General features: G+C 41.5%; 1 protein-coding gene across 2 annotated transcripts in view; it reads right to left on the minus strand.

Moving 5' to 3' along the window:
* Positions 1-17,272, minus strand: part of MPZL3 (myelin protein zero like 3) — a 28,261-nt gene extending 10,989 nt beyond the window's left edge. For both annotated transcript variants that reach the window (XM_019975653.2, XM_070803496.1), the window contains exons 1-2: positions 16,040-17,272; positions 2,595-2,761 (exon numbers count right to left, since the gene is read on the minus strand). In XM_019975653.2, coding sequence (XP_019831212.2) covers positions 2,595-2,761; positions 16,040-16,112 — 240 coding nt within the window. In that variant the 5' untranslated portion in view covers positions 16,113-17,272. The remainder of the gene's footprint in view (positions 1-2,594; positions 2,762-16,039) is intronic.
* Positions 17,273-17,352: the final 80 nt, after the last annotated feature.

A 17,352-nucleotide genomic window follows, 5' to 3' on the forward strand; every position in this document is an offset into this window, starting at 1 on the left:
GCCTTTCCTCGTTCTTTTCTTACTTGGTATCCTCCCCACTTAGGAGCCCAGGCTTTTACAAACTGCATTGCCCAATTTTGAAAAGCAATTTCCCAGAGAGGACACTAAATCACTTCCTGGTTCAGGCATTCATTCAATGAATACTTGTTGCACACCTACTACATGCCCTTAGTCACTGTGTTTAGCAAAATGATACAGTGGGATTAGGGCAGGAATTTACCAGCTAGTGGGAAATACAGATATTAGTAAACAATATCTGTTTACTAATTGATTTACACAGCTGGAACACTCTTTGAGTGTTCCAAAGAGGGAGGTAAAGAATACCTATCACAGATTATCAGCATCAGCATAAAAGGGTTTAAAACTCCTTATTGACAAAACAATTTTTGTTCAGAAAGCAAAGATCATGGCATCCGGTCCCATCACTTCATGGCAAATAGATGGAGAAACAGTGAAAACAGTGGCAGACTATTTGGGGGGTTCCAAAATCACTGCAGATGGTGATTGCAGCCATGAAATTAAAAGACACTTACTCCTTGGAAGAAAAATTATGACCAACTTAGACAGCATATTAAAAAGCAGAGACATTACTTTGCCAACAAAGGTCATAGTTAAGGCTATGGTTTTTCCAGTAGTCATGTATAGATGTGAGAGTTGGACTATAAAGAAAGCTGAGTGCTGAAGAATTGATGCTTTTGAACTGTGGTGTTGGAGAAGACTCTTGAGAGTCCCTTGGACTGCAAGGAGATCCAACCAGTCCATCCTAAAGGAGATTAGTCCTGAGTGTTCATTGGAAGGACTGATGCTGAAGCTGAAACTCCAATACTTTGGCCACCTGATGAGAAGAGCTGACTCATTTGAAAAGACACTGATGCTGGGAAAGATTGTAGGCAAGAGGAGAAGGGGACGACAGAGGATGAGATGGTTGGATGGCATCACCGACTCAGTGGACATGAGTTTGAGTAAACTCTGGGAGTTGGTAATGGACTGGTGTGCTGCAGTCCATGGGGTCCCAAAGAGTTGGACACGACTGAGTGACTGAACTGAACTGACTGACAAAACAAAGCCTACTGTGAATCTTCAAGATTAATCTAACCTGTAAATTTCCAGTTAAACTAGTGATATTCAAATCCTGTTATCTGATTAGTTTGATAGAATCCTGACTGAGCACATAACTGCAACATAGCATAATGCAAACTTTAAGGGTCCAATAATTCCAGCTTGGGTGTGTTTGCTGATTTCCTGACTAGCCTCACAAAAAGCAGCATCATATGAGAACTGCTGTTTGCATTTCAGGTTTCTACCCCTAGAAAATCCCCATTGTTTATTCTGTCCTACTTTTGGCCAAGGAAGAAGAGTCATATAAAGCCAGCCATAGTTTCCTGCCCACTCAAAATAAAGTGACCTATTTTAAGTCTAAAGAAAAAGGGACTGCAAATACAGCCTTGCTTCCCTCACTGGAGCCACCGTCACTAGAACACCCTACCGGGACACCTACTGTAGCTACTGGGAGATGCTACATGGCATTCAATAATGGCTCCTAAAACAAAATCCAAAGCTTACACATTAAAATCAAAGAGAAAGTACTTCCAGTGAGGGAAATAGGATAACAAATGAAGGATACTTTCAAAAACACAATCTTACATACCGCTATGACATTCACATTCTTAATAAAATGTATCCTGACCTAGGATGTTGCTGAAAGCATACGGAGAAAGTATTTTTTAATAGCATTGCAATCTTCAATTAGACATCCACAATGGATTTGAGCCATAAACGTGTTTTATATGTGTGATTAAAATATATTGCTTCTAATATTTCAAGACCAAATGTCACCAACAGCATCTGTCATCAACATAAGGTGCCACCACTTCCTTCAAAGGGAGCTATGTAAATCAATGCAGATGTTTATACACTGGAGAAGATGCCAAGATAAATCTACACAGTACCGATATGCAAACAGATACACCCACAGAGATGACCTCACATGACAGGAAATGAGCAGTATTAAGTGAAAGGATGTCTAAGACTGAGACCTGTAGAATTTTTCTATCCAACAGCCTGGAGGTACCCTTTTTGTACAACAAATCTGAAACTCAAGCTATGAAGCCAAGCAAAATGAAACAACAAAGGGGAAACAAAATTAAACCACATTTCCTCTGAGTTTCTGACTGGTTTTTTCCTATAGCATATTTGCAAGATTCTTATGTAGAAGAAAAAGCCCTCCATGACCAAAAATGGCTGTCATACAGAGTAGAAGCTCATCTCCTTCTATTTAATAGAAGCTCATCTTCTATTTGAAGATGAGAAGGCCTAAAGTATGCCTGTGACTTAGAATAAAAGGGTTCCAGAGTTGTTGACCACAGAAAGCTCAAGGAAAGAGCCTTAAAGTATACACTTACTGGGATTTCCCTGGTGGTCTAGTAGTTAAGAATCCACCTTGCAACGCAGGGGACGTGGGTTCTATCCCTGGTTGGGAAACTAAGACCCCACGTGCTGTGAGGCAACTAAGACCACGTGCCACAACTAAAGAGCCCATGTGAGTCAACACAGCCAAATAAATGAATGCTGTAAAAATTAAAGTGTACACTTACTGATTCTGTGCGACTGCTGCTCGGAGGCCGGTATGTCCAGTCTATGGTGAGTTTGTCTGTGATAGAAGAGGATGACTTGAAGGTGCATCTCAACTTGATATTTTCTCCAACATAACCCCGGACGTGGGCATCCGCTTTAATCTCCAGGGAAAAGATGACATAAACACCTAATCAAAGCAAGCCCAAACTTTAAAAATGTGTGCATTGGATGGAATACATAGATGTAAGTGAACAACACAGAAGCAGTAGGTATCATTTTTAGGTCTCTCATCAAAAAGCCATGGGAATAAACATCTTCTCAGGCAGGCCCAAAAGGATAGGGAGTAGATATCTACATTAATTAACAGTGGGGTGGTGGTTCATCATTTTACGAAATGAAGTCATAGAATGAAAGTCTGGGTAAAAATTTTAAACCTGGTCATACCAGCATTTTTCCAATAGACTTGTGGTTAAATTAATGATAATGAAGCATGTCAGCCCACAGAAGGCTAAAAGGCAATGCCACCCACTCCCTTGACACACTTACACTGCAGGAGTATGACAACTATTGTATCTGAGGGATTTACCCCAAATACAGTTCAGCTGTTAACCTAAAGCTATCACTGTCCCAACCACCAGCAGAAATAAGAATTGGAATTTTTTTCAAAGAATTTTATAAATCTACCTCAAGGTTCTATCTGGTTTTGTTTTGTTTTTCCCTTTCTTAAAGCCGGTTAATGAAATAGATGGGGAAACAGTGGAAACAGTGTCAGACTTTATTTTTCTGGGCTCCAAAATCACTGCAGATGGTGACTACAGCCATGAAATTAAAAGACACTTACTCCTTGGAAGGAAAGTTATGACCAACCTAGATAGCATATTCAAAAGCAGAGACATTACTTTGCCAACAAAGGTCCGTCTAGTCAAGGCTATGGTTTTTCCAGTGGTCATGTATGGATGTGAGAGTTGGACTGTGAAGAAAGCTGAGCGCCAAAGAATTGATGCTTTTGAACTGTGGTGTTGGAGAAGACTCTTGAGAGTCCCTTGGACTGCAAGGAGAACCAACCAGTCCATTCTAAGGAGATCAGCCCTGGGTATTCTTTGGAAGGAATGATGCTAAAGCTGAAACTCCAGTTCTTTGGCCACTTCATACGAAGAGTTGACTCATTGGAAAAGACTCTGATGCTGGGAGGGATTGGGGACAGGAGGAGAAGGGGACGACAGAGGATGAGATGGCTAGATGGCATCACTGACTCAATGGACGTGAGTTTGAGTGAACTCTGGGAGATGGTGATGGACAGGGAGGCCTGTAGTGCTGCGATTCATGGGGTCAAAAGAGTTGGACACAACTGAGCGACTGATCTGAATCTGAATGAATCACATATCCATTAAAAGTAAATCAGGGGCAGGAAAAAGTTTACTAAATTTGCAATTTAATGCATTTTTTTTTTTGGCTTGGTAAGGTTCTTTTTATTTTTTTTTATTGCAGGATAATTGCTTTACAATGTTGTGTTCATTTCTGCTGCACAACAACATGATTCAGCTGTGAGTATACATGTATCCCCTCCCCCTTGCGCCTCCTCCCACCCCATCCCCCATCTCATCTCTCTAGGTCATTACAGAGCTTAGTATTCCTTGCTGTACAGCTGCTTCCCACTAGCTATCTACTTTACGCATGGTAGCGTATATATGTCAGTGTCACTCATGTCAATTTGTCCCATCCTCTCCTTCCCCCGCCGTGTCCGCAAGTCCATTCTCTGCGTCACTATTTCTGCCCTGCAAATCTGTTCATCAGTACCATTTTTCTAGATTCCAAATATATGTTAATATACGATATTTTTTTCTCTTTCTGACTTACCTCACTCTGCATGGCAGCCTCTAGGCAATTTCATGCATTTTAAAATGTAAAAATAAGATATGATTTTAAAACTCTCTAGAGACTTCCTCTGTCCAAAACCACCGCCATAGATCCAACTCTGAAACCCTGTCTCCCCTAAAAGAGTTGGCATTTTCTTTGGACAATTCCCTCTACTTTCAGAGAACAGTAGTAGAAATTTCTCTCCCACTAGGGAGCCAGTTTTTAGGAAAGTAAGCCACTAGCAGTTCGTTTTTCCTGCTTCCTTCTCCACCACAATGAGCTATGATTCATATGGCAGGCCAAAGGCAGAGAGAGCTGCAAGGTTTCAAAAGAGAACAAACCCACACACCATCCTGAAAACCAGCAGTCCCTCTGGTTGAGACAGTATACAAATCCCAGCCCTATCAATTGCTGATTCTGTGGTCTTCATACTTGATTTCTTCAGCTTCTCGTTCTGGTAGGAATGAGAATAATAACACTTACCTTAGTAGGTAACTGTGAGAAATGTTTGAATTAAAACAGGTGCCACACTAAGAACCCTACCTAACCCAGAGTAAGTGATCAATGCGCATTAGCTAGCTTCATCCTTACTGCCAACTCTTTAGTTCTATCCTTAACCACCTCAGAAATGCAGAGGATACCACCCTAATGCCAGAAAGTGAAGAGGAACTAAAGAGCCTCTTGATGAGGGTGAAAGAGAAGAGTGAAAAGGATGACTTAATACTAAATATTCAAAAAACTAAGACCATGGCATCTGGTCCCATCACTTAATGGCAAACAGATGGGGGAAAAATGGAAACAGTGACAGACTTTATTTTCTTGGCTTCCAAAATCACTAAGGACAGTGACTTCAGCCATGAAATTAAAAGATACCTGTTCCTTGGAAGAAAAACTATGATAAACCTAGACACCATACTAAAAAGCAGAGACATCCCTTTGCAACAAAGATCCATATAGTCAATGCTATGGTTTACCTAGTAGTCACGTAGGGATGTGAGAGTTGGACCAAAAAGAAGGCCTAGAGGAAAAAAAAAAAAAAAGACTCAGCACCGAAGAGTTGATGCTTTTGAACTGTGGTTCTGTAGAAGGCTCTTGAGAGTCCCTTGGACAGTAAGGAGATCAAACCAGTAAATCCTAAAGGAAATCAACCCTGAATATTCATTGGATGGACTGATGCTGAAGCTCCAATACTTTGGCCACCTGATATGAGGAGCTGACTCATTGCATGAGCCCCCGGTGCTGGGAAAGACTGAGGACAGGAGGAGAAGGGGGTGACAGAATGAGATGGTTGGATGGCATCATCAATTCAATGGACATGAATTTGAGCAAACTCCAGGAGATGGTGAAGGACAGGGAAGCTTGGCATGCTGCAGTCCATGGGTTGCAAAGAGTCAGACACAACTTAGCAACTGAACTGAACTGAACTTGGGCTCTCAACCTTTCTTATCACAGACATACTTATGAGTCATCCATTCCACCGCCTTTACCTCTGCTGCTTTTAATCACGTTTCTCTCTCCTCTCTGGACAATCCAGTCTGTTCACATTCCTCTTAAAAGGAGGAGACCAAGACTAAGCTCACAAGACCAAGACTAAGCCCATCCCCAAAATGAGGACTATTTTTGGCTCATCTAAAACATCCTGACTTTGCCATGCTAAACTTGTCATTCCTCCCATGCCTTTGCAAATGCAGCTACTTTGTCTGGAAAGACTTGATCCTTCAAAACCTAGTCGCTCCTAAGCCCTCACTCCTGATCCAAGATACAGGGTCTCTGTACTAAAGATGCAGCTCTAAAAACTGGAAAGCAAAAATAAATAATAAACGGATAATCTACATTCTCCTCATATCCTTTATATATTTGGATTGGCCAAAAAGGTCACTCGGGTTTTACATAAGAACTTATGGAAAAACCCAAACAAACTTTTTGACCAGCCCACTATCTTTATCTTAAAACATAAGAATACCAGAGAGATTTTAAAGTTGGGATTTAGAATTAGACAGACTTGAACTTGAGTTCTAGCCCAGCTACTTTCTGCCTATGAAATCTTGATTATAGTTACCTAACCTGTTCCAGACTCAACTTTCTCACTCTAAGTGGGAATAATAAAAAAGACCTACTTCACTGAGTCACTGGGAGGATCTAATAAGATTAAAGAAGGTAACACATAAAATGTTTAGCATAGAACCCGAAATTGAAACTTCCAATAAATGCTATTATCATTAAAATGAACACCACGAAGATTCAAAAACCTTCAGGAATTTTCTATTGGGCTATAACATAAAATCTAAATAGTGCCAATCTGGCCTCCTTCTGCTACTGTACCCACTACCCATCCCATTCCCTTCACTATGCCCAAAATGTCCTACCATTTCCCAAATTTACTATATCCTTCATGCCACTGTGACTTTCGTTGACTATGTCTTTGTCTAGAATGCTCTCCCCATCCCTACCAAACCTGCCTGGGTTGTTCCCACAACACCACATCCCCCACACCCTTCAAAACTCAGCTCAAATATCAGCTCCCTTACAATGCCCTCCCAAGTTCTCTGATGCAGTTTATTATTTTTTTCAATTTTCACATAATATTTAGCATATAGTGCTACTCAAGCACACATACCACTGTCTGTACTCAATTTGTAAAGATAATTTCCTCCATTAAATAGAAGTAACTTAAGGGCAAAATTCAGAGGAAGAGAAGCAAAGAGAGACTGAGAGAAAGAGGTGGACAGGTCACCAAAGTTCTCATATAGCAACAAAGTGTGCTTATTAGTCCCTCACTCTCCTCCTTTCCCATTTTTATAGTATTTTCAACATTTTTAAGCCTCCTAGACACCTATCTTTCCTTTGCACTGACTCAGGAAAAACAGCCTAAATGACCACGTCTAGACTATAGCTGGTATCTACTGAAGGAGAAAAATCACACCGTTGCACAAATAGTTACCATAAGAAACTCATGAATTCCATCACAGCTAAGCCTTTAATGAGGCAAGATGACTTTTTTTTTTAATTATCTAGATTTTATTTTTTATTTTTATTTTTTTTTGCCACACTGCACAGCATGTGGGATCTTAGTTCCCTGACCAGGGATCAAACACACACTCCCTGCCCAGAGTCTTAAGCACTGGACCACCAGGGAAGTCCCAAGTTATGACGACTCTTTCACCAGCCTTGGTCAGCTCCTCTGACTCCTCAAACTTTGCCATTATCTTTTATCCCCTGTACAACCTATAAACACCTCATTCTCAAAAGAAAACATCTCTCTTCTTCAAGAAACTTGAAGCAGTACAAACTGCTTAGTCACACACCTTCCTGTGTCTGTACCCATGCCTACCTCCAATCTGAAAGGGTGTGGTGTCCCTTTTTCTATGCAAGGTCAAGCCCTTCTTCTCTGCCTGAATTCCTCCCTTCCAAGCCCTGCTCCAGAAAAAAAACAAACAAAAACAAAAACCCTCTCAATATCTTCAGCTTACCCCTTTCAAGAAGGGCGGTCTCTTCCCTCAGCCTCTAAAAACATAGGAGTCTCTCTCATCTATATAAACAAATATATAACTATTGTTACAGTATTACAGTTTCCTTAACCCTGTCATACTATTCATTACCAACCACTGCCCTCTCTTTCCTAAGCCAAGTTTGTGCAAGAGTTCTCTACATCTAACATCTCCCTTTCTTTCCTGCCTATCCACTCCTGGACCCCTACAGCACAACCTGGACTCCACTACCACTTTTAATAAAAGGTAGTATTGTCTTAAACCTGAAAAATCCAAGGGATCAAAACTGACTTTTCTCTCCTGACTTTACTGGCTCCCTCTGCAAGAGTGACCATTTGCTCCATGACCTTCTCTGTCTCAAAGTTTCCAGGATGATACTCTCATTCATTCACTCATTCTTCAAACATAGATTTATTGAGCATCTGTTTTGTGCCAGCCTCTGAGTTTGAGATTAAATGTGAGCAAAATACATATACTCCCTGTTTTGGAGTTTAAAATGCAGCAGAAGGGGACTTCCCTGGTGGTCCAATGGCTACAACTCCACACTCTGGGGTTTGATCCCTGATTGCCCCACTCCAGTACTTCTGCCTGGAAAATCCCATGGACAGAGGAGCCTGGTAGGCTGCAGTCCATGGGGTCGCTAAGAGTCAGACACGACTGAGCAAGTTCACTTTCACTTTCACTTTCATGCATTGGAGAAGGAAATGGCAACCCACTCCAGTGTTCTTGCCTGGAGAATCTCAGGGACGGGGGAGCCTGGTGGGCTACCGTCTATGGGGTCGCACAGAGTCGGACATGACTTAAGCGACTTAGCAGCAGCAGCAGCAGCAGGAAACTAGATCCCACGAGCTGCAACAAAACATCTCACATGCCACAACTAAGACCAAGTATAGCCAAATAAACAAATATTTTTTTAATGTAGCAGAAGTTCAATATACTAATCAAATAATCATAAAGACAAATGTATAATTACAAACTCTGATAAGCACTACATGGAAAAGACAAAGAGAGTGCTATGAGAACTATATCGGTTTGACAGGGGAGTAGGGAGTGGTTAATGAAAGTTTCCCTGAAAAGGAAAATTAATTTTGGGTTGAGTTCTGAAGGAAGGTAACAACGTGAGGAGACTGGGAGCATTCCAGGCAGAGAATTCTGCATTTGCAAAGGTCCTGTGCCAGAAAGAGGACAGTCAGTCAGGGAACAGAAAGAAAAGCAGAATGGCAATAACACAAAAGCACAAGAGAGAAGAATGAGACATGACTAGGAGGTAAACTGAAACCAGATTAGGCAGGACGTTAGAGATTTGGGTCCTTATTCTCCGAGTAATGGGAAGTCGTGCTTTCAAAGTAGAAAATACTTAAGTATGGGACGGAGTGAGAAGGGGCATGATGAAGTTTGCATTTTTAAAACATCACTCTAGGGAAGACACTTAGAGTGAGCCAAGAGTATATATAAAGAAATAACCTAAGAAGCTACTTAAATAGTCAAAGGGGGAAATAAGGAAAGCTTGAACTAACTTGGTGGCAGTGGACGTGGAGAGAACTCAGAAGACAACAGTACTTACAACGTAAAACCAGCAAGAGCTGGTGACAGGTCATATGTGAAATGTTTGGGGAAGAGAAATGTCAAGGGTAACTCCCAAGTTTATGTCTTGGTGATACCATTCACTGACACAGGGAAGACTAGAAAAGTACCAGGCTCGGCAGGATAGAAAATGAGTTTGATTTTGGATAAGTTTAAGGTGACTTTGAGATATCCAAGGGATAATATCAGGGGCTGGGGGTGGGGAGGCAGTTGATTTAGGGCAGGGGTCAGCAAACTATGGACCATGGGCCAAATCTAGCCCACATCAAGCTTTTTTTAATCATCAATTTGCTTTATTTATTAGGATTGCAAAATGGTTATATTCTATACTATTCTCTACATTCTTTTTTAAAAACTTTTATTGTTGATTTACAATGTTGTGCTAGTTTCTGCTGTACAGCAAAGCAAATCAGTTATACATATCAGATCAGATCAGATCAGATCAGTTGCTCAGTCGTGTCCAACTCTTTGCGACCCCATGAATCGCAGCACGCCAGGCCTCCCTGTCCATCACCAACTCCCGGAGTTCACTCAGACTCACGTCCATCGAGTCAGTGATGCCATCCAGCCATCTCATCCTCTGTCGTCCCCTTCTCCTCCTGCCCCCAATCCCTCCCAGCATCAGAGTCTTTTCCAATGAGTCAACTCTTCGCATGAGGTGGCCAAAGTACTGGAGTTTCAGCTTTAGCATCATTCCTTCCAAAGAACACCCAGGGCTGATCTCCTTAGAATGGACTGGTTGGATCTCCTTGCAGGTATTTATTTTTTTAGATTCTTTTCCCACATAGGTCATTACAGAATATTTATTAGATTTCCCTGTGATACCCAGTAGGTCCTTATTAGTTATCTATTTTATATATAGTAGTGTGTATCATAACATCTTTTTATAGATAAATTTTTATTCAAACACAACCAGCTCCATTTATTTATGTATTGTGTAGGGATCCCTTTTGCTACTCCAACAAAATTGAATAGTTGCAACAGAGATTATGTAGCCTACAAAGCCTAAAATACTATCTGGCCCTTTACAAAAGTTTGCCAATCCTGGTTTATACCAAAGAAGAAATATGGATTAAAGCTATAAAATCAGAATCTCATTAGTCTCCCTCCAACCAAATCTCCACACTGTGTTACATATACATACACACGTACACACTCCACTTCTCTGAGAGTTTCTATCAAATTTCTTTCTAAGGCTCCTTTTTTCCTACCCCATCTCTTAAACATTGGTGTTGCTCAGAGTTCACCCTGAGCCCATGGTCCTGCTTTCAACATGTTCTCTTTAGACAACCTTATCCAGTTTTACAGATTTCACAACCACAAATGATTCCCCAAAGTATGTCGCCTGCCATGACCTGCCTCTGAGTGTCCAACTATTACAGGATATACTCACTAGACTGTCACCACCACAGGACTCTAACCTGAAGGTAGTGAACTCTTGTTTGTTACCAGCTCAATACCCATTCCTTTCCTCATCTCCTTTCCTCACGATACCCAGATTTTCTCAGGATATCCACCTTTCCCACATAGCCCAAAAGCTTGCAGGCCTCTGTCAATGTCCAGGCAGGAAACAGAAGGCAGAGTCAGCTAAGACTTTAAAAAGTGTATGGGCCACTTTTCAGAGGGACTTTTCTCAGGGTCAGGGTCAGGTCTAACTCTTATCCGTCTTTCTCAGGGTCAGATCCCCAACGAAGGCACAAAGTCTTTACCACTCCAGTCCTGAGGGGCAAAGAGAGGAAATGGTGTTACTGCAGCCTGGTAAGAGGTGGATGTGTGGCCCATTTGACAGAAGCTGTAGCCACAGTAGAACACAGCCACTATCAACCATGGCACCATGACAGGGAGGGAGTATGGAAGAAAAATGTCTTTCTCCTCCTGCCTTCCAATCTCCTGCCAATGCCTCCCATTGACCAAATCTAATTGGAAGCCAGAGGACGGGAGCCTGGATGATGTAGTTTATAGGTTAGCTTTCCGGGGAGTAGGAAAAACAGAGAAGAAAAGTGAATGGATTTGGTGAGAGAACAGCAAATTAAGAATAAATAGACCCTACTCACTCCCAGCTTCCCTGGTGGCTCAGAGGTTAAACGTCTGCCTGCAATGTGGGAAACCTGGGTTCAATCCCTCGGTTGGGAAGATCCCGTGGAGAAGGAAATGGCAACCCACTCTAGTATTCTTGCCTGGAGAATCCCATGGATGGAGGAGCCTGGTGGGCTACAGTCCACAGGGTTGCAGAGTCGGACACGACTGAGCTACTTAACTTTCACTTTTCACTTTAACTTTCACTCCCAGCTCTGGATGGTGCCTCAGACTGGCCTAAACCAATCATTACATCCGGAGGTGTGCTGGTGAAAAACTAAAAATAGAAAACCCAAGTGTGTAGGGTTTCACAATTTCTGTGGTACAGATACTCCCACCATGGCCATTTTCAAGCTACAAATGCAAAGTCTGTGAATGCGAGTTAGGAAGACACATGCATGATCAACTCTTGAAAGCCAGTAGGAACTAGATCCAGCACACCATCCTCCTGACCACAGAGATATACCTGGGGTCAACATGGGATTTAGGTTAATCTAATCAAATTTGTTTGGAAAATTACTTAATACCGCCATCCCTTGTTTATGTTTCTATGTCTGGAATTTTTCCTTACTCTCTTTCTCTACTGTTGTTGTGTTAGTAGCTCAGTCCTGTCCAACTCTTTGTGATCCCGTGGACTGTAGCCCACCAGGCTCCTCTGTCCATGGGGTAGCCAGTCCCTTCTCCAGGGGATCTTCCCAACCCAGGGAGCAAACCTGGGTCTCCTGCATTGCAGACAGATTCTTTACCATTTGAGCCACCAGGGAAGCTCCATTTTCTATTCTTCAAGACCTAACTCTTATCTGTCTTTTAAGATTTAATTTTTGAGACACCTCCAGTAAGTCTTCCCTGTATCATCTTAGCAGATTAAGGGCACCTCCTCTGTGATATCATGGTTTCTAGTGCATTTTGCTTAGTACTAGATTCTAAAATAATCTGTTGACTTGTCTGTCTGATTCAATAGATCCTAAACTCATCCAAATGGAACCTAGCATATTATGGATGCTCAGTAATATTTATTCAATGGAAAAAACCAAGAGTTTCCCTTTACAAAATGAAAATTGCTATAAAGTAAGCATAAAAATGACAAGTTCTGAGCAAATTTTGATTACTGAATTATAGTAAGCACACCTTCAATAAAACTACCTACTAGAAACTTTCTTCTTTATAGAAACTCCATTTCCAGGAACATAATTTTGCCACAAAGCGATCAATATGTAAAGTCACTTTCAGTTCAGTTCAGTCACTCAGTCGTGTCCAACTCTTTGTGACCCCATGAATTGCAGCACGCCAGGCCTTACTGAACTTTAAACAATAGATAAGCAGGTCTTCAATGTATAGTTACAGAAAAGTAACCATCTTATCCATGGTGAACTAAACAAACCTACACTAACATTGGTTCCCCTGGAGGAGAAGGGAGAAAGCCTGAAAGGAGGCATGAGGAAAGTTTCTGGAAAGTCAGTAACAACCTGCATCCTGATTTTGGCTCTGGTTAGCTAACCAGGCATGCTCAGTTTCTCAAAATTCACTAAGCTGTACACTTATGACAAGGGCACTTTCCTCTACATGTTTTACTGAAATTAAAAGTATTCTAAAATCACTGGATATAAAATAATTCATCTCTTCCACTCAAAAAAAAAAATGAGAAAAAAAACATCCATCCAAAGTTACATTCATTCAGAAACTTTCACCCTAGGCCTAATGTGCTAATGGATATTTATCTTTTCCCCAGAAAGAAAAGGGTTTTCCAGGTGGTACTAGTGGTAAAGAAATTGCCTGCCAGTGCAGGAGACATGAGATGCTGATTCAATCTCTGGGTCGGTAAGATCCCCAGGAGGAAGGCGTGGCAATCCACTCCAGTATTCTTGCCTGGAAAATCCCATGGAGAGGAGCCTGGCATGCTACAGTCCATAGGATTCCAGAGTCGGACATGACTGAAGTGACTTAGGACACATGCAGAGGGAAAAGCATTTTGCCAGGTAAAAATAGCCAACAGAAGTAATATATAAATTAAAAAATTTTTTTAATCTGGGAAGAAAACAAAAAAAATCATATTTAAGCATACGTAATTTTATACATGGAAGAAATGGGGGGAAATTATAAAACTCCCAATTTTATACACCCAATTTTCCAAAATACAAATCTGTCAAACTTTGATTCATAAAATTGTACACTTAGATGGAAAAGAGAAAAGTGTAAGCTCTAGGAGTCTTAATCCACTGGTTCTACATATTTGGGCTTCCTTGGTGGCTCAGACAGTAAAGAATCCGCCTGCCAAGCAGGAGACTTCTGTTCAGTCTCTGGGTCGGGAAGATGCACTGGAGAAGGAAATGGCAACCCACTCCAGTATTCTTGCCTGGAGAATCCCATAGACAGAGGAGCCTGGTAGGCTATTAACAGTCCATGGGGTCGCAAACAGTCGAACACGACTAAGCAACTAAACATCAACAACAAAAATATGAAAAGGCAAGGCAGATAACTTGGAATGAAACCAAAGTCTATTACCTAATAGACTCAAAAGTAAGACCTCCCAAAAATAGATGAACCTTGAAAACACACTAAGTGAAAAAAAAAAAAAAACCTAGTTACAAAAGAACACATATTGTACAAGTCCAATTCTATGAAATATCCAGAATAGGCAACCACAGCAGTAGAAAATACACTGGTGTTTGCCAGGACCAGAGGAGTGGGAAGAATAAGGCATGACTATTAATGACTATGCAGTTTCTCTTTGAGATGATGCAAATGTTATAAAACTGTCGTAATAATTGCACAACTGTAAACAATACACTTTATTTTTCTTTTTTGGCTGCACTGCACAGCATGCAGAATCTTAGTTCCCTATTGTGCTCGTGTTCAGTCGTGTTCGACCCTTTGTGATCCTATGGGCTTTAGCCCACCAGGCTCCTCTGTCCATGGGATTTTCCAGACAAGAATACTGGAGTGGGGTGCCATTTCCTCCTCCAAGGGATCTTCCCAACCCAGGGATAGAACTTGAGCCTTGCGTCTCCTGCACTGCAGGTAGATTCTTTAGCACTGAACCACCACCAGAGACCAAACCCCTGCCACCTGCAGTGGAAGCAAGGAATCCTAACCACTGGACCATCCCCAAATTCCCTGAATGGTACACTTTAAATAGGTAAATCATTTGGCACATGAACTATATCTCAATATATCTGTTTTGGTTTTTCTTTTGCTTTTCAAGGCAAAAGATAAATCAACAAGTATATACAGATCATAAACTCAACTTTGAACACTTGGATTTTTTTGGCCTGCTGAATTGATGGATGTTTTTTAATGTGAAATGACTTCAAGTTTGTGAGATCACCCACTATTTCTAGAATTTTTTTTTTCAATAGGGTAATATTTGAACATTTGTGTGAGAGAGAAAGAGGGAGACAGGAAACCAGGATTATTTAGAGTGACAGCAATTCAGCCTAAATAGTATATTGCAAAATAATTTAGCTGAAAAGCTGGGAAGGATCAGGGAGTGTCCTGGCGGCATAAATACTAGTCATCATCAAATAAATAAAAACTCCCTAGCCCTACCTGCTGAGACTTACAACACCTGAAGCCTTTATGTCAAAGGTCCTCTTCAGAAATTCCCACAGGGAAATTTTTTACAAAGTTAACAATTCACTCTAATGCTAGCTCTACTAACATATGATTTCCTGGGGAAGACAAACACATACATACACAAAAATCCAGGAAATAATTGCACCCTAGATGAAGGTAATTAGGTTGACTGAAATTTATGCAACTTGAAAACTGAATGAAAGCAAAACTTATCCAAATTTTAATATTATGTCATAGAGTGAATATTAACTGATGTTTAATTAAAATTTTAACAGAATTGACATTCCCTACCTTCCATTAAAAAAAAAGAAACTGTTATTAAAATACTAAAGCAGTTGCTTTTCCTCAACAAATGCATCACTATCATGAGATCAAAGCACATCCTTTCTGCGGCTAACAAATGTTTTACTTCCTTGGCCCTGACAATCTCTTACAAAAAATAAAATTGCCAACAATCATGAATTTACTTTCCCAAATTACTGGGACAAACTGCTGAAGACTAGAACTGTTCTCTCCTAAGCAGAAGATAAGGCCCACAAAACCACAGCCGAGTCAACCGTTGATAACTCATCACAAGATAATGCCAGGTGCCCCCAAAATCAGTGCCCTCCGTGTTTCTATCAAGTCGCGCCCTCCCCCCAGTACAAGAGTCACGCAAGGTGGTCGAGCTCTCAGGGGCTCGGGAAAACACTGACAAGCAACCGAGCCCCTGCTCAGTGGGTGGTAATTCCGAGAACATCCCCCGCCACGGCCTCCCGCTTACTTCCTTCCTTCCCAGAAGCTCAGTGGGGGCTTTCCTCAGACCCCCCACCGGAACCGGAAAAGCGACCATCTTCCCCGAGCCCCCGGCCGGAAGTGTAAGTCGAGCCCGCCGCCGGCTCACTCACCCTGGAAGAACAAGACACCCAGCAGTGGGCACAGAGCGCAGCCACGGCTTCCGGGAACCCCGCTCTGCTGCATCCCGACAGGTCTCCAGAAGTTTGCACACCTTGTTTACGGCTCCCGATAACCACACAGGTAACACCGGAAGTGACGCTTGGGCGGGAGGCCGCGAGAAGACCTAAAATGGCGATTTAAGTTGCCATAGCAACGTGGCTTCTTTCCAGAGCCACACCTGGACTTGCTCACTTCCAGTCAGAGACGCTTAACTCTCAAGTAGGAGTTCATTATTCTCTTTTACTCGAAATGAAGTCGGACAGGCTTTGGAGAATTGACTTTTGTAATGGAATTCTGCAGGACTTTATCGTCTTGATCCTCTGACTCTAAGCCAGAAATCCTTTAACTCCTTACAGATTATTTTATTGAATGCTTTCGGAATAGATTTCTATGCATTTAAGAGTTCACAGGAACCCTGGAGAGTGAGTATACAGGGTCATTCAGTGAATAGATAAATTTGTATTAGGCCTTCGTGGGCAGTTTGTACAAAACTGATTTGTATTTTGTGTGTATGTGTAGCTAATACAGCATCCATCTCAGTACGTACCTAAGTTTAAATTAGGTGTCTGTTAAATTACTGGAGACTCGGGTTCGATCCCTGGGTCTGGAAGTTCCCCTGGAGAAGTAAATGGCAACCCACACCAGTAATCTTGCCTGGGAAATCCCATGGACGGAGGAGCCTGGTAGGCTACAGTCCATGGGATCGCAAAGAGTCGGACACCACTGAGCGACTTCACTTTCTTTCATTTAAATTACTGCTGACAGTGGCAATGATGAAATCATTACAAAAAGGAGCTGAGGCTTATGCTTCTTTTGGTTGGAAAAGTGAGAAAGTGTTTTCACAGTGCTTGAAGTGCAATGAAGAGGCGGTGTCAGATTCTTCTGAAAAAGAAATGGGATGGTACCTTCCTTTAATTATTAGTCAGTCTATTCTCCTGGAATCTACCCATGTTTAATGAAAGCAAGGGAATGAAAATATGCTTCAGCTTTTGGAATAGTTAATAACTTCACATTTTTCAACTTGCATTTCTTTACCAGACTTGAAAGCTGGTAGTTTTCTCTATTAAGAAGGTAATGTAAGAGTATCAGATGGAATAGATGATACTGTTCCTTCAAAAGAGTCCCCAAACTAAGTAGTTTGTTGTGCTCAATCCTGTTATTCAAAGCAATGTGAAAATTCTGTGGAAATTCATATAGGTTTATTTACCCAGTAGAAACTAATTCTATTATTGACTTCCAGGCTGCTCCTTAGAAAAATTTTCAA

The sequence above is a fragment of the Bos indicus genome, chromosome 15 (genome assembly GCF_029378745.1).
Source record: "Bos indicus isolate NIAB-ARS_2022 breed Sahiwal x Tharparkar chromosome 15, NIAB-ARS_B.indTharparkar_mat_pri_1.0, whole genome shotgun sequence".
NCBI classification, from domain to species: Eukaryota; Metazoa; Chordata; class Mammalia; order Artiodactyla; family Bovidae; genus Bos; species Bos indicus.